At 41.1% G+C, this 21,579-nt stretch overlaps 2 protein-coding genes and 2 long non-coding RNA genes across 4 annotated transcripts; 1 reads left to right on the top strand and 3 right to left on the bottom strand.

Annotated features, from left to right (window-relative positions):
• The first annotated feature begins 13 nt into the window (after positions 1 to 13).
• On the top strand, positions 14 to 6,045 carry LOC120900986. Its single transcript, XR_005739267.1, has 2 exons — positions 14 to 178; positions 5,833 to 6,045. It is a non-coding gene; the product is annotated as an uncharacterized LOC120900986 (long non-coding RNA).
• LOC120900984 lies at positions 255 to 909 on the bottom strand. The gene is made up of 2 exons (XM_040308636.1): positions 816 to 909; positions 255 to 745 (listed from the first exon to the last, which is right to left on the bottom strand). Exons 1-2 carry the CDS (start codon positions 853 to 855, stop codon positions 273 to 275), a joined length of 513 nt encoding a protein of 170 aa, XP_040164570.1. The 5' UTR covers positions 856 to 909; the 3' UTR covers positions 255 to 272.
• LOC120900985 lies at positions 2,062 to 2,637 on the bottom strand. The gene is made up of 2 exons (XR_005739266.1): positions 2,522 to 2,637; positions 2,062 to 2,459 (listed from the first exon to the last, which is right to left on the bottom strand). It is a non-coding gene; the product is annotated as an uncharacterized LOC120900985 (long non-coding RNA).
• A 3,254-nt stretch (positions 6,046 to 9,299) lies between the features above and the next one.
• LOC120903683 lies at positions 9,300 to 10,272 on the bottom strand. The gene is made up of 2 exons (XM_040313248.1): positions 10,148 to 10,272; positions 9,300 to 10,084 (listed from the first exon to the last, which is right to left on the bottom strand). Exons 1-2 carry the CDS (start codon positions 10,179 to 10,181, stop codon positions 9,336 to 9,338), a joined length of 783 nt encoding a protein of 260 aa, XP_040169182.1. The 5' UTR covers positions 10,182 to 10,272; the 3' UTR covers positions 9,300 to 9,335.
• Between the last annotated feature and the right edge of the window lie 11,307 nt (positions 10,273 to 21,579).

The raw sequence follows: 21,579 nt of genomic DNA on the forward strand, positions 1-21,579 counted from the left end.
GTATTTGCTGGGTCGGGCAATTTTTACCAGCGCGTAGTACTGCTGAGCTTAAGAACTCGTTTGAAATAAGTGTTAAGTGATAGGTTTCAAATAAGCTTCATTCTATTCGAAGCTTAAATCAGTAAATTGTTGAGTGTTGTTTATTTCGATGTAGTTAGTAGTTTTTGGTAGATTGGAGGTATGTAAGATGAGTGTTAAATATAACCAATTTTGCGATTATCTTCGGTCCTTTCTCTTGCGAACGTTACATCGAGTTTTGTTTCGAGTTTGTTTTATGTTTTGGAGCTAATTTCATGGTTTTTCGATTTGATCGCATTGAAATTTGGTACCAATAGGCATTTTTCGACGTCGTTCATGATAGAGCACCATGGCAGGTTACTGCTGTCTTGGCGCAGTGCTGGTATATAATACAATCGTCTGATATATTCTAAATTTTGTTGCATCACATTTAGCGGAATCCACCTTTTTCCTAAAACTACATCCTTATGGAAAACATAATCATGGTTTTTCGTTTTGATCGCATTGAAATTTGGTACCAATAGGCACTCTTCGTCGGTCATAGTAGAGCACCATGGTAGGTCACTGCTGTCTTGGCGCAGTGCTGGTCTGTTAAAGGATCGTCTGATTGATTTTACAGTGTGTGGCAGCCAGATTAGCAACGATGAAGGAATGTGAAACGGCTTTCTTAGCAAAACTATTTCCTCACGAAAAACACGGTCATGGCTTTGTAAAGGGATTGCGTTTGCTGCAAATTGGAAGAGTTCATTTAAATGTATTGTCTGTGTTTGGTATCTCGAACAAAGTAAGAAACTTACCCGCAACCAATAGGCCGAACAGTATAATGACAGTTTTCATGTTGTGTTCTGAACGAAGTTTTCTATTTAAAAACTACTGCGCACTTTGCAGTCACTAGTTCACTGTTTTATAGTAGTTCAGAGAGGAGACATTGGAGCAGGCAGCGGTGCAATCATCATTAAGGTTGCAATAATTAATTGAAGTGTGGTTGAATATCCATGGAGGAGCCTTGCAAATGTTATGATGTCGTTTAGGTTTGTTAAAATGTTTTGCAAAGCAAATATAAGATCAATGATAACGGTTGCTGGTTCTATCGTATACGAAGTTTTCAATCGTTTTTATCAATGGGTGTAGGTATTTACTTTCAACTATGCATCCATCCATCAGCAAACGTAACAATGCATTAAATTTAACAATAGAACCTATCGAAATTAAGAATGATATACTTGGAATTTGAACCATATTGCGGATCAATGTCTATGTAAGGCTTAGAAATCATGGAAAAGTCAAAGGTTCTCTTGAGAATCGATAGTATCAATAGTCTACAATAGTATGCTGCACCTACAAGAAAGCTATGTTCAACAATCGGCGCAGCAACATTTGTCGTTGCTCTGCTACGGCTTTCCTTGTAAACTTTGTATTTTGAAATAGCTACGTGAGATAGATTTGGGTACCAACTGCAGGACAATAAGTGGGTGACTTTATACTCCAGTCATAGTTTAATCAGAGGTCGTTACAGGTACTTCCAGTGCTTGCTGATCGTTGTTTAGTTATTTTAGTGTTCAATTTAATTATTGTTACATCATTACTGATCGCTTGAAGTGATTTCTATGTTCGTTTACACAAGCATGCAATCGATTCAACCGATACGAATGACGTCAATCGATCGAATAGAGGTGATTTGAATCTGAGGCAGTCAATTTAAAAATGAGTACAGTATTACTTTTATCGGTACCGTTCTTCTGTATGAGAAGCATGGTTTGCTGGAAATGGAAAATATAGACCATGTATGGTCCGTGTTCTGTATCGCTTACGAGTACGCCGACGTGAAGCCGACAGTTCGAACTGTATTATGACAATGTTTGTGCTGCGCTGTAAATGAATTCATAAAAACAATTCAAAAATTGAAGAATACTTGGTGAAATCGTGTATGGGATACAATGCAGCACCTTCGACAGATGATTACTACTTTAAGACACTATTTTATCACTTATAAACTAGCTACCTGTTATTGGAATGAAATGGAATAAACAAGGCTCTCCAAAATTTGCATGCATGAATGTAGATTTATTTATGCCAATAGTGAAATTTAAGGTCGTCCATTTCCATCATAGCTCTCATTTCTTTGAGGTCTTCCAGTTAAAGTCTCACCTCACTTGTGGGTTGAAAATCCCTTTCAAATTATGTTGGTTGACCAAATATTCTATAGACAGTATCTACGATGGAAGGTAAAAGTGTGAGCAAAAAGCTAAGCTGACGCATGTTCTCACGATCAACAGGGTCGCCACGACGTGTTGCTTCGAAAACATTAAGAAACCCGTCAACAAGCCCTACAAGAGATTCCAAAATTTTGGGTAACTGTCTGTTATCTAAAGTATTTATGGGCATGATTTCAACCATGGGAAATTGCTCTTGTGGGTGATAAAATGGCTGCATTGCTGTGGCTGTAAAAAAATAGCACTAATTAGTGATGTATGTTCTGAATCGCTTACAAGTACGCACTTACCAACAGCCACTAGGGCGAACAGTACTATGACAGTTTTCATGTTGCGAGCTGAACGATGTATTCGTTGAGGGACTACTATCCAGTGTGAAGAATAGAGGGTACGAGCCTGGCGTTTTATGGTGGTTCAGAAAGGACACATTTGAGCTAGCAGCGGTGCTCGTTCAATGCAAGATAGTTACGGGAATTAAGAATGAAACAATAAATTTAGCACAGCTTGAATAGCCATGGAGCAGCATTGAAAATGTTATAAAGCTACTTAGTTTTGTGTATCATGATTTAATTTTATTTAATACTGATTGGTATAACCGATAATGAATACGATTATACATAAAGAAACTTGATCGTTAATCCATCGTAGTCTTTGGCCAAATTGCGATCGAAACAGTCCAATGTTTATGGCACTATATTGTCGAGAATAGGAGTAGCTACCATCACAAGGTAGTAGAAAAGTAATTTATACTGGAGATACTGAATGCTAGCTAAACAAAAAAAAAGTTCGGATTTCTAACATTGTGCGACAAAATCAACAAATAATCCAAATGTTTTTAGAGTCAAATAGATAATTGTTGAAACGGTATCGTTTAAGATCAGTACCTACTAGGAAGTACAATGCAGTGATCGGTTAATGACAATTATGTTTTAAGGGATGCTTAAATAATGAAATGATCCATTCTTTTGAATTCTTCGTCTTTTGAAAATTCTTTTGAACAAAAAATACTATTACTAGCCTGTCATCGGTTCAATAAATAATCGAAAGAGATTCACATTGAACTGTTAATAGAAAATAGGCAATATGATTAATTTGGAAAGTGGCAAAAAGACAAAATTGACATTGAAATTAAAATGAGAGGTAATTCAATAACTAAAACATAGCAAAAGGAGTACTGGAAACGGAATCGCCAATAAAAACGATAAACTTAAACTACATTTATGTAAAATCGGTAGCTTTTAAAGTTGATCTAAGGCAGGGGTCTCCAAACTACGGCTCGCGGGCCGCATGCGGCCCTCAAGAGCTTATAATGCGGCCCGCGATGACTTTGCCGGAGTTAAAATAAATATTACGTTAATTTGACTTTTTCAAATAAAATTGTATTTTTTACTTTTATTCGACAAAAATCAAGCTTTAGTAACACGAAGCTGTACAAGTATAGCTAGTATTTTGTTATAAAAACGAGATTAAAACGTTCACTCATCAGTTAAAGGTAGCGTCAAATGGCCCTCAATATAGTTATTTTTGAAGCAATGCGGCCCGCGAGCTGAAAAGTTTGGAGGCCCCTGATCTAAGGGAATGTTTTGAAAAACAAAAGCTGATTGCTATACCACAAAAGCTGATACCGTTGTAGACGTTGTATCGTATGGTTTAATCGAGTAAGATAAAAGCTTTCGTTTATATTTGGTAAAGATATTTTTTTGTTTTGTTTTTTTTTGTTTGTTTAAGTCGTACACCTCTGCCAAAAATCAGTAAAAAATGGTTTAGAACCATTTTGCAAAGAAACAAAACTGATTCAAATGTTATAGTAGACGGCTTCCATTTTAGAATTCAATTTCAAATGGATTGTCATAGTCGTTACAGTCCCTGTCGGACGGATTACATCTTGGAGGCTTGCGCGGTTCAGCGTTTACATCTCGTAGGGCGGGTTTGATTTGATATAACCCCAATAAATAATTTAGGACATGTTGAGGGTTGAGTGCGTCTTGGTCTCGTGTAAGACTTACACGAACTGGGCGGTAAACATAGTAACTTCTCCATGGTATTGAAGCGGCGAACGCTGCAAGCATTGGAAGGATTAAGAGATCGTAAAAACTGACGCTAACCCGATACCCACTTACCCATAGCAATCAAGGAAAGCAGTACTACGATGGCTTTCATTTCTATTGCGTCTTTAGGACTCACCGGCGGACTATGGTGGAGGCGACGTTTTATAGTGATTCAAGAAGAGTAGTGTACAACAAATGGGTCATGGAAATTGGGAATACTAAGCGTGATGCTTTACTGTAACTGATTGCCTGTGCTTACGTTATGGGTGTTAGAGCTACTTTGATAAGCAGAGCTTTTGTTGATATTCTGGTAGATTTACTATGGTGGTTTAACAAAAAAAGTATATATGCTGTACAACTTGGTGAGTACTAGCAAATTGCACCAAGTTGTCAAAAACTGGTTGAGTTGGTTCATTCATAGAATTTTTGGGGCAAAACGTGTCTATGTTAATCTCGTTTCAATGTTTAATAATACTTTAAATTTTCATAACAATGATCTCTTCTTTATTTTAAGCCATATGGCTGAAATTTGCAGTCTATCAGTGAAACAGTATTTATCATCTGGGTTGTATCCATGTGACAGTTAAGGTCCGCCATATTGGATGGAAGCGTTTGTGTACAAACTAAGATGCATTATAAAATTGTTTTACAGGGTTTCCCACGATTTATTGGTCAGTTCCCATGATTTTTTGGTGCGTTCCCACGATTTTTTGGTCGTATCCCATAGATTTTTGGTTCGTTCCCATAATTTATTGGTATTTTCCGATTGGATATCAATACAATTGCACCAACAAATTCTGGGAAACGACCAAAAAACCGTGGGAACGCACCAAACAAACATGGGAACCCACCAAAAATTGATGGGAACCAACCAATAAATCGTGGGAAACCCTGTATTTTCCTTTTTCTGTTTGAAACATGTTATAGCACTTTTGTGAAACTTTAATAAATGGTTCAAATAACGTTTAACTATTATTCACTCAATATGTATGCATCTTCCAAAAAATTCAATCTTTCATTCACTAATCTGAACGTGCCTGAGACGAATCGGCGTTTGTTTAAATATTTATTAGGCTGAAATAATCTGGGCTGAAAATCTAAGGCTAAGGGTTATGTGTGTGGTTTTGTAAAGAGTGTTGACATGATTTAAACCTGTAAGTGACAAAAACCATATAAAACAGCTGGCTGATATCGTAAAAGCCCCCAATGTAAGAAAGATTTTTAATACTTTCAATGCAATAAGTTAACGCCAACTGGTTAGCGTTAGTTTAAATACAATGCATGTAAGTATTTATCACAGGCCTTTCCCATTATTTTGATCCTTTTTCGATTCGATTTGCTATCCTTACAACAGGGGACAGGGGAGAAACAGAGAAACAGGGGAGATAGCAATCTAGAACGTAAGATGCATTAGATAATTGGTGAGAACAATCATCGCAACATACGGCGATGTGGCAAGCATTATATTTTCATAGCCAGTAAGCGACTTCAATAAAAAAGTGTAAAGTAATAATTGTTTTGCTTACTTGTTTTGTTTATTTTGCAATTTTCAGCTTAAAAAATATTACAAGCACGGACGATACTTAAATTTCCCACTGTTAAATCTAAAAGCTGGGATAGATTCTTATCAAGATTCCACAGGTGGACAATGCGCTGTTCGGAGGGTCGATTTATCCCCGAAGCATGTACCTCGGTTCATCCGCTTTTCTGGTCGTTGTGGAATATTTTTGATTCTGGCGCAACATCTCAGCAGGCGGGCCAGCATCCGTTGTATACTCGAGGCCTCCAACAGGTGCGGTAATTCCTGCAGCCCTTGATGACCCTACCGTTGCCGCATGGGCGATGGTAGCTATTGGTGAAAGAAAACAATTAAAACTTGATCACTTTCAGTGTGGAAGAAAGCAAACACTTTTACCCAGTACTGTCAAAAATGCAAGGAATAGTATAAGCTTCATACTTGATGCGTTTCTGTCGAGCTGTTTATGCGACTGCCCTGATCGATGATAGGTCCAGTGGTTTTATAGCAACCTTTGTCACAGTGGTCAATGGATTTGCATGCATGATTGGCGAGCGTGATACAGCGTGATTTAGGGATAAATTGATTATCGAACGTTGCCCGATTGGATGGAGTTAATAGGAAACGGTTCTTATTAAAAAAAAATTGTATAAAAATGATACAGCGGCATTAACGATGAGAGAATAATATACTTTATAAATTGTTTAGAAAGAAATATAGAGAGAAATGAGAAATATATAGAGAAATAAAAACCATATAAAAAATATATAAAACAATATAAAAACATATAAAAAATATTTTGACTAACAAAACAATATGTGGGTAATTCAGAAATATTTTACGAAAGAAACCCTAAAGCCCTCGTGAATTCACGAGAACAATTAAAATCTCGACACCTCATCAGGTAAAGAAAATAATTTTATTATATTATCATTTTATTGTATAATTTTTCCTAACATTATGTTGCTATCATACGCATCTGTTACTGCTTGTAAGCGTTTTGGCATGATTTTTACTACATTTAGACAATATTTTGACCTATTTCACTTCGATTCCTTCGTGATTTCCTTACAAAGATAAGAATATAGTAAATTCATGGATCCAGCAACGCATTTAGCTAAAAAAAATGGATCGCTGGCCTGGGAAAAAGGACACAAAGTCGTAAAATTCAAAGAAAATCAGTTATGCGACATTGAGTGATATGTACTGCATTGTGTATATGTGTTATTTAAATGAATTAAGTAAATATGAAGTCTGGATCTAAGATGCTTTTATTAAAACATTGTTATACACATTTTCTAATGCTTCAATTTTATGACCCCGCTATCATTATTTGCCACCACGTTCTTCCGGTATTGATGGAAGTTTGGTGGTTCTGGCAGGGGGCCGCTGCCGCAACATATCAGTCAAGAGTGCTCCGTTGGACCCATTCTGCATATGCTTGTAAGTGGGTGTATTCCCTCCCGAGAACGCTGCATGCGAACTGCATACTGAGGGAAAAGAAAGAACATAAAGAAAGAACGGTTATGAATTAATTATGAATTTGATTAACACCACATTAGGTAGTACAATAAACTTACCAAGAATTGTCACAAGAGCCAAGAACAGTATTGCTTTCATGTTGTTGGAATTCAAAGTACAACTTGCACAGTGATGGAAGGAAATCAACTAGAGCGTTGTTTTATAGTAGCAAATTGTTTTTGATTGTACACGTTTGGTTGAAGCATGCATAATGTAATATTCTGTGGAACAAAACTTTATATTTTGCGTAGAGCGTACATACCTACCGTATCTTACCTTTAAAAATAATGTTTTGTTAAATAAAATCTGATGTATTGAATGCTGCTCAATGATTATTTACCGCGAAGTCGTGGTCCCCCTAGCAGAAGTGATATTACAGCGATGTCAAACTGTTTGAACTACGAAGGTATCTAGAACGCATTATATAGACAAATATGTATAAAACAAAACGTTCATAAGTTATAAGTTATAAGTTGTGCAGTATAAGAAGGCTTTGGTAAATATAAAAAACAAACTACAACAGGACTTTTATTTCACATTATTTTTGATGGGTCTCTAATTTATTTAAAAAATATGTAGTTTTGAACCTAACCTAACAAAAAGTAACAATTTATTCTCCTTTTAATACAGCTACTAGGAAGGCTATGGTCTCGGTCTTCCTTAGCTATTATTGTGCTTGACTAGCTTGGTTGGTTTACCCATTGCAGAAGAGTCCTTTACAAGCGTTGAATAAAATAAATAAAAAATAAAATAAATTATCTATAAAACTAAAGAGAAAAAAAGCGTTGAAAATTCGGCATGGTAAAGAGAAATTTAAAAGAATGTGTTGAGGGAATTTTCATTCCCCATGTAATGTGAATTGTTCATTTTTTGTTACCCTAATTATTCTTTTGCTCATCTAATGTATGCATTGGAAGTAGAATCAGAAGTAAAATACGTTTTGGCTAAAGAGTAAGCGGAACGCACGGAACGACCTCGAGGTCCACTAGTTTGACATCTTTGTGATATGAGTTTACTACACAAGAGTTAATTAAACGCTTTTATTCACAAAAGTTAAATTATTGTTTCAGAAAATCTTTCATTTCATTACTCGAAAATAAAACATGTTGCACACAACGAGCACTTCGCTAAGAAATGAAATATAGTAAATCGATGCATTACATTTGCTTTCATTGTAACGCATTGATTGAATCCAATTCTAGGCTTGCGGCACAATGCTTATGTACGATGGTTTTGGAATTAAAGCTTGTTCAATAAACCATGCCTGCCCCTTCCACGTTCCTCCGGTATCGGAGGAAGCTTGGTGAAGTTATTCGGAATCTTTTGGCGCAGCATATCACCGAACTCCATTTCGGCTGCTTCAGCTTCGTTTGCTTCCATCGCATGCAGGAAGCTTGCTGTGGCTGTAAGTATACGCACAGAGAAGAAAATGATGCGATGAAAGGACACGGTGTTGTTGATTCTTCTGCAGAGACTTACCAAGAATCGCCAGACAGCTGAACAACAACATGAGCTTGAAGTTCATTTTGAGATAACAGTTAATAGCTGATGCTTGACTTGGTTTGAATTTATTCCCAGAAACTGGAATGCGAATGAAACAATGTACTCGTTGTTTTATAGTCAGTTTTGCTGGATCAGGGTAATCAATTTGAGGCATAAATTTGTATGGAAACTTATTGATATTTCACATTATTAAACCATGTCTAAAATGTGATAAGGTAGGATGTATATTGCACGCAAAATGGGTATGAAATAAACCATGGCATTGATTTAAGAGTATCTTGATGAAACGTGAGTATATTGAGGCAGGGAAGACCTATCACAGTGACCGCTTCAGCGCTTCTCATCATAATTGGTTGTGAATCCTCAAAATTATAGCTTAAAACATCTGAAATCCGTTGAGAATTTTAATACGAAAAATATTAAAGCATAGAACTAATCGTACAGGATCGTACCAAGGCAAGCTTGCTAAATCCATAGCCGTAGGAATTAAAAACTGTTCTTTATTTTAAAAAGACATTAACAGAAGATACATGATGTCTTGCGCAAATTGCGTGGTATTCCTAGTGGTGAGTTTGAATAATCTATCCCGTTACTCTCAATGTGTATGTGCTCGTGTTCGTGACCAGCGTCAGTGGTCGTCATGATTGGTGCGGAATCGTACCGCCTAAAGCTGCTTCTTCTTGGAACGTGCAAAGGATTAGGCCTTGATGGCGGTCTCGGTGGTTGGGTGGCTGGTAAAACTTTAAGGTGACAGTTATAATCTGGCGCTGTACAGCTGGTAGCGCCATGTGCAGGTTCTGATTGAACGACCACATTCACGTTGACCACTATCGGGGATGGTGCAGAGGGCGTATTGCTTGCGGTAGCGTTTGTAGTAGCATTGGGTGCACCCGACTGTGCAGTGGTCTTTTTGGTTTGATCAGTGATCACTGGGTTTTTGGAGGAACTATCCCCTGGAGATTCGGATGTATCTTTTCTGGGATTTTTACCACCCTTCACATCTTGCCGTTGATCCTTCGATTTTACTGCCGGTGTTGTTGACGTGGCTTGCGATTGAGTTGTTTTCTTAATGCCCGTCGGCTCTGTTATCTGTTGCCCCTTTAGAGCATCGTCAAATTCGCCATCCTCTTCAATGACTGGATCCGTAGTGGGAGCGCCTTTGACAGCGGATTTCATATCCGGCGGTAGAGTGTTCTGCTGTCGCACCTTTCGCACCAGAGCGGGAACCTCATCCGCCAATACGGTGGTGGACGGACATATCAGACCTTGGGGAGGAAAGAGCACACAATAAATCACAGTAAAACTCAACTACTACTTCCACAGCTTACCCAAAGCAAACACCCAAAGAATTAGAACGTTCATATTGCTAGCACACCATTCACTAGAATGAAGTGAGCAAATCTTGAGCAAGTGTAATAAAAGGGGCTTGCAGCGATACAGAATTGTTACCAAGCACATGTAGTGTTGCAATTCGTCCTGTATGCCATGTTAAGCGGTTTGGTTTTGCGGTGTGTGTTTCTGATAAACAAATGCTCCGATAAGAACTGCCACCCTGCGCACGTTGTTTACCAAAATGGCAATGTTCGATTTGAGCACGCCACAATTCGTTCGCGCATGATCACTTGGCCGGGTCTTCTCGTCTCGTTAAAGCTCGTCCCCATGAAGGTCGCCGATGTGACACACTATGATAGAGCTTCCTCCCGAATAAAACTTCAAACTGTCAGGTCAAACTGCTGCCAATCTTTGGACCGAACCCGTTAATACCACCCCGTTTAGGCCAGGAGACACCCGTGGGAAAACTGTTGATGGCGCAGCGCATCGAACACAAAAAGGGAAGAGAATATTGGAAGACCGAAAGTTCAAACCGGAGCCGACCCAGAACAGTGAACACATTTTTTCGCCGCCCTCCCCCCTTTTTGCGAGAGGCCGGACCAAAGTCAAACATTCCATCACCGTATGAAACTTGATCCGAACGGTAGTGCAATTTTTCAGCCAACTTTATGGCTTTTATTCTGGGTTTTTGTTCTCATTCTATCCCCCCGGGGGCTGATGGGACTGTGTTGACGCTTTCATAAAATTGCAAACCCACCAACCACCCAAACTGACACCACAGTCGAGGTGAACATTACCCTTCATATCCACCCGCCTGTTTGGTGTCGCATATGGGCCGATGCTGGAGCGATCGTGATCAGTGTCGCATCGAATGTCATATGTTTGCTACGGGACAGAGTGTGTGTTGTTGGGGAACGTTCTTTTTTTTTGCATCGAGGTGGTGTGAAATTGGGAAAATCAAATTTCAAACATCCGCCATCTTTGCGTGTGTGTTATACGGTGTTATATCTTGGTGATGACATTTGATAAGCGTAGCATCGTCGGTGGTCAACAGGCAGTGGCGCATTGCGAACAAAGGCGACCGAATGGGAAGCCTTCCATATTGGATCGGTTACAAAATTGTCATGTCCTCCTTCCGCACACTGTTTTGTGTGGTGGACTTTGTCAAAACATTTTGGTATTCTAATGCGTGCCATTCTTAAGCTCTGACCACGTTACACCCTGCCTGATCAATTGTGTAGACAAATGATGTGTCTTAGTGGAGGAAAAAATGCACCAACCACCAATTACACACTGGCCCAGATGCATAAATTTGTCTTAATTCACTTTCACTAGCCAATCGGAACCGATTAGAAACGCACTTCAATTGCCCATTCGGAGGCACGAAAGCAGCAACTCCCCTCGGGGTCGCCTCATCCGGAACGAAAAGAGGGAGGACAGGCATTAATTCAGTGGATTGGATTTGTGCAGCTGCAGGGAAGAAAAAAACCTTACAACACAACGACAGCAAGCAGACAAAAGAATAAAAAAAATGCGTTGATCGAAGCGACAAACTACGACGGTCGTTTAATTGACGCAAACAGTAAAATTTGTACCCGATTAGGGCTTTTTCGCTTTTGGGTTGGCTCTTCGCAGTCGGGCGCTGGTTTAGCTTAAATGGTTTAAATCGCTTTGCTGCACTTATTTGTGATTGTGGTTAATAATGAATGTGGAGCGCGCATACGGCGGTTGTTTTAATTAACCGTATTCGGGGAGAAGAGCAAGTTGAACGGACGTTGATGAAGGTTGTGGTTAATAGCGGTTTCAATTAAAGCTGTGAGGAAATTGGAGCAATGATGTAGGGATCTTGTTAGAATATTTGTGAATAAAAAAAGGATAACAAGTTGAAGGAGAAAGAGATTGCTGGCCCTGCGCTACAGGATATAAAGAACATTGATAGAAATAGGATCGTAGCTTTAAATTCAACCTCATATTTTAGGTTCAACTGTTGTAAATGATCAAGATCATTCCAAAAAACTCGCATCAACAAACTCAACTCCACAAAACCGTTTTTCCCACGAGCATTTTTCTTCACACTTTCCACTTGAAGCGCTTGGAAGTGATTTAGAATCCTGAACGGAACGGAGCAGCCAGGAAATGTGGCATTATCTCCCACTTAGACACTCTTTAGACGCTGGTCCCGAACATCGCACAACGCTCATCTGCTCCTCCTCTCCTTCAACGTCAGAACCCTGTTCGATTGTTTGAAACCGCTTCATCCATCATCATTTTGGGCTCGACGCGAGGTAACAGCGGATCGAGGCTTAGTTCAGCTTATTAGTTCGCTTGTTATTATTGTGATAATTTCCAGCAAGCTTCATCCCAATCCACCGTACCCGTACCGACGATGGTGAGTGATGATGATGGTGGTGGTGGTGGTGGTTGTTGAACATTTCGTTTCGGAACGGCGGCAAAGTGTTTCAGTTTCGGTTTCAAACTCCCAATGTGCGCAACAAACACACAAACACTTGAATGGTGATTTACATATTGGTCTTGGAAGACTGGGACGATCAAGTGCGAGAAAGAGAGAGAGAGAGTGTGTGTGTGCAGAAGGGGAAACATGAAAATTATGAGAAACATAAGAGCGCCGGCTATCTCGGTCGGCATCGTCGGGATCGGTAACACGCAAACCCGGGCCAGAAAAATGCAACACACTTCCTTTTTTTTTGGTGTGCATGCAAACGAAGGACATGGATGGTACGATGAGTGAAGGAAGAAAGAAATTTGACTCTACTTCGAGATGTTTTTTTTCTGTTGCTGTCTGGTCTGGTGTCTGCTCTTTGGCAAATGGTTTCCAACTGGGCCAGCACAACGGTCAGACCGAAATCGAACCGAAAATTCAGCACACACAAAAAAAAAACCCGAACCCATTTCCTGTCGGCAGTGGGAGCCTAGGATACCGAACGGAGGACTGAAACCTTAGCGACACTTCCTTTGAAGACTTTCTAGTAATTAATGATCATGGGAGATCACTCGTAAAAGGATGTAAGTGTTGTATTCTTTCTCCGCCAAGCGAGTTCGTCCTGTTTGGTGACATTTGAGTGATTTTGTGGAAGTCAGAATCATTGTTGGAATTGGAAAATGTGTGTTCAAGGAAGAGAGAGACGTGATGCAATACCTTCTGGAAACTCTTCTGGGAGCTGTCAGTACAAACTCTTTTCCTACCCAAGGATCAAACCGCTCTGCTGAGGGGAAAGAATGCAACAAGTTTCTACTTAATTGTTGTAACACAAACTCTCCAGAGGATGTGTTTTTACAGGGTTTTTTTTAGTGCCTTCAATGTCCTTTTTCCTTATAAAACATGATCGAGTACATCCTGTCGGTGTTTATTCGGTCTTTCAACTTCAATTGTCACATTTCGTCACAGAATCCGGGGCTGTAAATGCTTATGTACGGAGGTTTTTGTAGCACGCAGCAATGTCCCAGGTCTACTTCCAAAAGCCATTTATTGTCGCATTGATTTTTTAATGGATTTGAGATTGTTTCTTTCTTCCACACTTTTTTCCACTCCCGTGGCGTGTAATTCTAGGTTTTATTGAAACTCCATTCACTGGGAAACAATGGGAAGGAAGTTCATAAAATCAGTTTCGGAGATTTCCTTTCGTAGGTGTCGGCATGAGCAGGAGGTGCGCCTGATTTATCGCTCGGTGTCATTTGTCATGCCCGATGCCAGGTACTCGATGCCCTTTCGGAGCCGGTGGACATCGGGACACTTTCTTGACCGTGTATCGTGTTTTTTCCTAACTGTCGTTATTTTTTCGGTGCTGCGAGTGAAGTGTTGCAATTTCTCCTAGTACGTTCTTCTTCCATTCTCTTCTGCCTTTCCTGAAGGGCCCAGTGCCGTGGATTCTATTTCAGCAGACGTTCTTGCCACTGCAACCTTCCGGGAACTGCGAGTGCAAGATTGGAAAGATTGGATCTGATTGAAAGGCGGAAACGAATATCTTGAGAGCCGATAGCCAAAAAATCAGATTTCAGATGCAAGTCCAGTGCATCCAATTTCATGCGAGTGTGTGTGCGTGGAATTAATGCACACTCGAGTAAGGATGCGAAATTTAAGCTCGTACGTTTTGTTTTCCATTTCTGTTCGGTTGTGAAGAGCGCACGATGTCTAGAATCTCACTCTTTGTGTTGATTACCGTACAATGGATGAGTGTCAGATGTTTACAAACAGGATAGTGAGTGTGTGTGTGTGTTTTTTTACTTCACTCTCTTAATTTGGAACTCCCGCGGTGGTCAATTCGGGACCTCAATTAAGTACGTAAAGATTATCGAAAGGTGATCCCGGGGCGAGCAGTACCGGGAAGCTGTGAAGTGTTTCAAGGTTAGCTCAAGTAATCTCGCCCTGTGTGTTCCCCCAGGGGATGTGCATTCTTCAAACGGTACATGTCTAGAGTATTTTTTATTATTATTTTGAAAATCTCATACCTTCCAGAAACACGCATGAATGGGAAAATTGAATTCTCGAAGATCGGGTAACACGGTTAGGCTAGTCCCGGCGTTGTTTTTTGTTCTACAATTTGTAAAACAAGCTTTTAATAGCCGATAAATCCGTTAACTCGAGGTCCGGTAGCCAGCTAAACCAGATGTTTAGCTCTCCGATCCGTTTGGAGCAAAGAGCAAACACTCCAACAGAAGCCATGGAAGGTTTGCTGAGGAGCAATATGTCTGGTGTTGTGCTGCCGAAAATGCTACCAACTGTGCTTCCAGGAGCGTACGCGCCGAATCCTTTCTAGTGCTTCACGTATCGTGTTAATGCGGTGACGTACACACAAACACGACAGCCCAAAACAAAAAAAGCTAACCAAGACCACCGGATCCGATCCTCTGGTGATCAGTGATGTCAGTTCTGTCGCTCCGTTTTCATCTAAACCCCGACTGAGGTTAGGCCAAATTCCTGTGCTATCACTGTGTGTGCCTCCTGTAATTCGATCCTTAAAACGCTGTATCGATCCCGTAATATACCGCTTCGGGGTTAAAGTTACCAGCGGGATGAGACAGGAGTTAATTATGACCTCAGAACCGGATGAAGCAGCATGATTTTTTGCACATTCTCCCAACCCTGCGAACCGTTGCAGCGGAAAAGGCTTCGTGTGTGACCTCCACATTGGTTGGCAGCGTTATGATCGAGAACGATCGCCAAAATCAAACCACCACTGCAGTCGTCGCCGTCGGTGCCGTTGCAAGGCTTCGTGAAAATATGTCGACTTCTCTTGGGGGGTGCAGCTGCATCAGAGATGCCACAATGACGATCATATTTTCATCCTGACACACAGGAAGGAATGGATCATCGTATCGGAAGGGTCAAATTTTTCTGGCGGTTAATGTCTGCGGTGTGTGTTTATGCTTGTTCTTGCTTTATTCTCAACTTCTCCTGGGGGGTTGCTTAAATTCCTTCTCGGATCCCAGTACGGACGGAAGCCACTGTGGAGGGCTAAATGGCTCCAAATTCAAGCCAGATGTGTGTGTGGAGGATGGTGGTTATTCGAGCAAATGCAATCAACGCACTGTGACCCGTTGACAGAGCGCATCAGTATGAAGATCCCCAGCAAAGACGTTTTCAAGTGGCAGACTATCCGTTCTCGGTCTGCCCATTGTAGGGGGTTTCTTCTCATTAGTTTGGTGTTAGTTCTGGTGTAGTATTAAGAAGAACACAGTAAGGACTACAAAACTCCGTGGTGTGATTGTGAGACTTAATAATCAAAACCCCAAAACGGTACGATCGCAAACCCTGCATTGTTGCCTTGCCGAGATGATCGCCATCATAAATTCCTTCCGTGGGTAATTAATACCGACTAACAAGGGAAGCCCTTCTTTGCTGGCGCGGTCCCGAGTAGGTGGTGGATGTAAAAATTGGACTTAAACATTAAGCACTAAGGGGTCGTAAACTGCTCAATGTGTGACAAATTGCACCAGCCCAACCAGGGAGGAAGATCGTTTCAATCCTAACGTAATCTTCTAAAAACCCCTTTTCATCTTTGTAAGCAGTACGAGACACTTGATCTCCGATGACACTTCCTCACCCGTCGTTTCGCTGTGTTTGTGTGCGTCCGTATTCATGAAGCAATAAACTATTCCAAATCACCCCCAGCAAAGTTATATTATGTCCTCAAAGTTTTTTTTCTTCTGAAAACCGGAAAATACCATACGTAATGGCGCAGCGCTCATAAATCATGCACGCTTGCCATCGCCTTGCCCTGCTGCGACGATGCTGAGGAAATGAGGCATGGCTGTTATGGGAAACGCGTCAGCCGTGCTAACTGCATGTATTAGTGCGGGAAAAGCGGGATCCCATATCAGATTGCCGGAAAAATGAATGATGAATGTTTTGAAGTATAAAAATCATAACCCCCGCGCAGAACGAATGCGCTGCGTGGCAGGGAAATGTGATCTACGAGGATCACGCGATCATATCCCATCTGTGTGTGTTTTGGGGTGCTGTCTGGTGCGAGAGGTGCAACGGATTTTCAATTTGTCCGTTTCGTTGGGACACGTGTGCCTAGAGATCCGAACGTCGAGCGAGTATTTCAAAGGGAAAATCCCGAAAAGTTAAAACGTGCGTCAAGCGTGTGGCCACTTTGTGCAATCGTGGTGGTTGGGGAGAGTTCCGCGGGTCGCTAGTTTGTTGCGTTCGTTGGAGGTGTTTCCCGTGCAGGGTTTCCGGTTGACCTGGCCCGTGGACAGGATGCGGTTGCGTTATACGTTGGCCTGGGAGGGAAAGATATTTGGGAGAAAAATGATTTTAAAAAAACATAAACATCCGATGGTTGGTTTAGTCTGGAAGATTTTTGTATCTACGATATGGATATGATTAGATTGAAGCAGAGGATAGTGTAAGATCGTTGATAGTATAGCTTGTTGGATTCGTTTAACGATTAGCGAACAAAGTTGTTTTGAGATAAATATTAATTTGTGTTGATGTAAGGAGTAAGGTTAAATCAGTCGTGGGATTGAATACATGGAATGAAGCACCATCAGCATCAGCAACTAGTTCTTGATTAGCTTTTAAACTGCTGTCTCAGGGTGATCCCTCTCAAATATCTTCTAATTCGAATAACAACAAGCGTCAGTATTTAAATGTCAATGTTGTGCTCGATGAGGACACGGTGAAGTGCAAACATGATCCAGTTTAAAATCAATCTACAGACACAAACTTCATCCCCAAGCCTCTCTATTTATCCAACAAAATATCGATCCAACACAACCGGGAGCAAACAATAATGCATATCATAATTTAGACAGCTCTTCAAATGCACACATCCACAGAGCGCGAACCGAAAGAAAAGGGAACATATTTGCTTTTAATAATAATATCATTGCTTCACTTATCGATGCTACTGCAGCTTGGTTCAGCTGGGTTTTGCTTTTTATGTAATTGCTTTTATTCTCTTTCTCTTCAAAGTCTCCAATCATTCCCATACATACTTCACATCAATGTCTCGCGTCTGGAAGTGGTTATAGCGCTAAAGGTCCCGCGTTTAGAATGAACCTGCATACGGGGCCTCGAGTTTCGTTAATCGAGACGCTCGCCCGTGGACGGGATCCGCCGATTCGAAGGCGACGACGAACAAAGCGATCCACTGTGATGCTGCAGCGTCGTGCACGATCGGCACGGCACACATGTGCACCCGTTCACTTCCTCCGTCACTTTCACGGGCTGTTTACATTACGGGTTGGTAATTTGAGAAGTGGTTGAAAACGACAGCAAACCAAAAAAAAAACATACACACACACACAAGTTGCATAGAAAGAACCGTAAAGGTTACGGTGTTAGGAAAAACTTTGCTTTGTGAAAAATAAGGTTTTTTTCTTTCTTATTTGTTATGTGCCCTTCCGTGCTGGAAAGGATAGGTAAGGAGGGCAAGGGAGAAGAAGGCAGACTCATAACGATCGCGCCAGAGCAACATATGATGGCAGGACGGGCTGAGTGTGCGTGGTGGCCCGAAGAATAAAACCCCCTGTGCACACGCACATATGCTGAATACGGGAAATTGAATAAACCTTTTCCCGGCACATTCTTGAGACGCGTGTGTGTGTGTGTGTGGGCGCGGGCTGGCGGTGGCCACCCCCGGGGGAAAGACCTCCTCATGGAGTGCGTGTGCAATGTTTGTGTTCCTTTCGCGGTCGCTCGTCACTTCCACAACCCCCGATCGGTCTTGTGTATGTATACTTTAATATCTGCGGGTAGGGCCAAAGAGCGACCCAGGCACACGCGGGCACACACGGGCGTATATTGGCATGCGAGGGATAAATAAATACGCGGTGCCGAGAGCAACGGGTCCGCCGCGAGCAAGTTCCGAAATAAACACTATAAATTTTAAAACAAATATACCGAACAAGATAATCATCCGCGCAAAAGGTATCGGTTGCCCCTGGGCAGGCTGGCACTGCCCATTTCTCTTGGTGGGAGCGGGGTGGGAAGAACTCTTCAAAATGTTTGAAGTGCGATCGTGAAGATTTTTGGCGGATATGCGCGATCGGGTACATGTGTATTTGGGTATTTTCTGTGCAGAGCCTTTCGACAAGCGCAGTGCAGTACACAAGTAAATGCCTTTTTTAATTGATTTATCACTTGCTTATGTTTTAAAGTGTAACAAACATTGAATTGTTACAGTGTATTACTTCTACTGATGCAGTCCTCTTGGTAACTGTTTCAATTTTCTTTGTTATTGATTTTCTATTCTATACATTTATAAATTTCGTTTTAATACTTTATTTCTATAAATTCATTTATTAATTCGAGCATTATTCTCTGTTTTATTTCGTTTTATTTTATGTTTTTATGACATTTTATACTGTTATTTTCTATGCATTTAACACATTTACTTATTTTTATACTCTATTGTTGTTCGTGTACTGTGGTTTGCTGATTACTTTCAGTTTCTTTTTCTACATATATTTTGCACCAAAAATTATAGTCTAGAACAGCGATCGGCAAAGTGCGGCTCTTTCATATCAACATGGCGGCTCTTAGCAGTTCATATATTTGATAGATCTTTAATTCATTTTTGCTCTTGGGTTAACTCTACAAACATTAATATAGAATTTGGCTCTTTCGGTCGTAAAGCTTGCCGATCGCTTGTCTAGAAGATTAATATGGCCATTATGTACTACGTATTGCATAAACTAAGGCGTTTGGCGAGCTGAAGTTTGCAACACAACCTCGTAACTTGCTAAATTAATTCTAATTTGAGCTAAAGAAATGTTTATTTTAAACTTCTTAAAAAATAAATAATCTTACTTGGCAAATTTAGCACATTCTTTTGAAAAGTATCTTTTTCTTCAACAAAACATCCCTTACTCTGTGTTTCACTACACCTAACACCATTACACCATTCTTTTGTGCACCCCCCCCCCCTCTCCCTCGATCCAGAGTTCATTGCCGTCTTAGAAAGCGCGAAACGATGCGAAAAACAATCGGTGCCGCTAGTCGCTTTTGCGCGACGTTATGTGAATATTTGCATAGCATTGGCCTTTGGTGGACTTAGAATCCCATGCTCATCGTCCTTTCCCCCTCAGGTACGCAAGTGTTGCCACTGACGCCAGGGTCGCTTCTATTTAACTTTCTCATCCCAACGCCGCACTCCGCAAGAGAAGATGGAGCCTATGACAAGAAAAAAGAAAAGCAAGCAGAAAAAAACAGCCATAAAACACTGCGGCACACGAACGCCTAGCACTGCGGCACACTCGGGCACAACGGTATGGCGCAATTGTCCGCGCGGCGTACGCATCAGCGTAGAATATTATTCATCGTACACACCTGCTGATCGGCTGGCCGAACCCGCTCGGACTTGGACTGGATCCCGCGCGCCTGGGACAGGAAGTGACAGTGATTGCATACAAAAGTTTCAACCCCGATGCGGCCGAGGTGTGGGGGAGAAAAACAGTTTCTGGGAATTTTTGGGCCGATGGGAATTTTCACTCGAGAATGTGCGAGCGAGCGCAGGAAGTGACTGACGGGCTTGCGTCAGTGGTTCGGGGCGGGTTTTCAGTAATCCTTTTGTCTTAGAAGGAGTGGGATGGAGGGGGGGTACTGTTTATGTGCGGGCTAGATCACTGGTATGTGATGGAATGCGTGTCGGACCATGTGGGGGGTGCAATTTGATTGATGCAATGGGAATTAAACATTAAAGAGCATTCTATTTCCCTTTCCAACCCAACCCGGTGATGAGGTTTGATGAAGTTCCTGCTTGTAGTGCTATCGTCACTTCTCAGAACTGTCCCATCAGGTCGTTGCACTCGCAGCAAAATAAATCTGCAAAATATCTGTATATATTTTTATGTCCTGTGTGCTGTGCTTCGGTTCGGAGTCAAAATCACCATATACACGGTTGTTATTATTCCGCAAACGGAAACCAAATCTCATAACACACAGTGCGTATGCAAATGTGGTGTTGGTGCTTGTCGCTGCTTATTTGTCTTCGATCGATGGTGGTGGTTCTTTTCGCGGTTGGAGGGACACGCAGCATAAAAACGTCCAAAAAGTGTTACGGTTCCGAGTAGCAGAAGAAGAATAAGAAGGAATCGCTCTGTTCTCTCGCAGGTGATCACACAGCACAGGGATAATTAACAAAACCAATCATGTATCGGAAAGGAAGGAAAATATATCAATCGACCAAAACGACCCGATCGCAGGCTGGACTCGCGCTGGATGCAAATGAGAACGGTTGGACACGGCAGGGGTTGGCTTTGGTAATTTAAACGTGTTCTATTGTGAGATTGATTTACTTTAGGTGCATAAACAGATGATTCTTTCGAATGATTTGTGACGAATGTTTCAACATCAAAACTGATAATTCTTGTATTAAAAATAAAAGACAAAAACGGTTGATTTTTTATGAGGTTTTCTTCATCCGCACTGAGGAAATGTTAATTGCACTCTCAATAGTAGTAACTCATGTGTCAGCAGACAAAATTCGAAAGCTTTATCAGTTGAACTCTAACCGTGGTGGTCCAAAAAGAAACGCGACAGCCCTAGGCTACTTGAGGCTCCAAAGTCTGAGTGAAAAGCCGCCACATCGTTGCGTTTAGGAGATTAAAGTGACCCGGTCATGATGCGAAAGATGTACTCCGACAATTTTGTCGGGAAAACTGAGGATGAATTGATCAAAATCGAATATAGATGAAAAAAAAAAAACGCTCACACTCATTTCTTTCGCCGCCATGGAGAAGGTGCCTAATAACTAGCCAATGGAAGGCAGCTCGCAAGGTCGTAGGTTTGGTATTGCAAGTAATCTTAAATAACCTCCATTCATGGGAAGTTGGGAAGTTTTAGTTTTTGCTCCTAATAGCTGTCCAAAAACAATGAAAATCTATATATTCTACCATAGCTTAAATAGAGTTCAACGAAATTGTAAGCAAAGCGAGAAACCCTGCTCAAAACCTGCGA

This window comes from Anopheles arabiensis, chromosome 3, assembly GCF_016920715.1.
Source record: "Anopheles arabiensis isolate DONGOLA chromosome 3, AaraD3, whole genome shotgun sequence".
Classification (NCBI taxonomy): Eukaryota; Metazoa; Arthropoda; class Insecta; order Diptera; family Culicidae; genus Anopheles; species Anopheles arabiensis.

What these genes read in the sequence shown, in the direction of transcription:
- LOC120900984 (XM_040308636.1), bottom strand. Translation starts at nt 855, where the DNA reads ATGAAAACTGTCATTATACTGTTCGGCCTATTGGTTGCGG. An exon ending in GTTCGGCCTATTGGTTGCGG is followed by an intron (nt 746 to 815) that starts GTAAGTTTCTTA and finishes TCCAATTTGCAG; the next exon opens with CAAACGCAATCCCTTTACAA.
- LOC120903683 (XM_040313248.1), bottom strand. Translation starts at nt 10,181, where the DNA reads ATGAACGTTCTAATTCTTTGGGTGTTTGCTTTGG. An exon ending in TCTTTGGGTGTTTGCTTTGG is followed by an intron (nt 10,085 to 10,147) that starts GTAAGCTGTGGA and finishes TTCCTCCCCAAG; the next exon opens with GTCTGATATGTCCGTCCACC.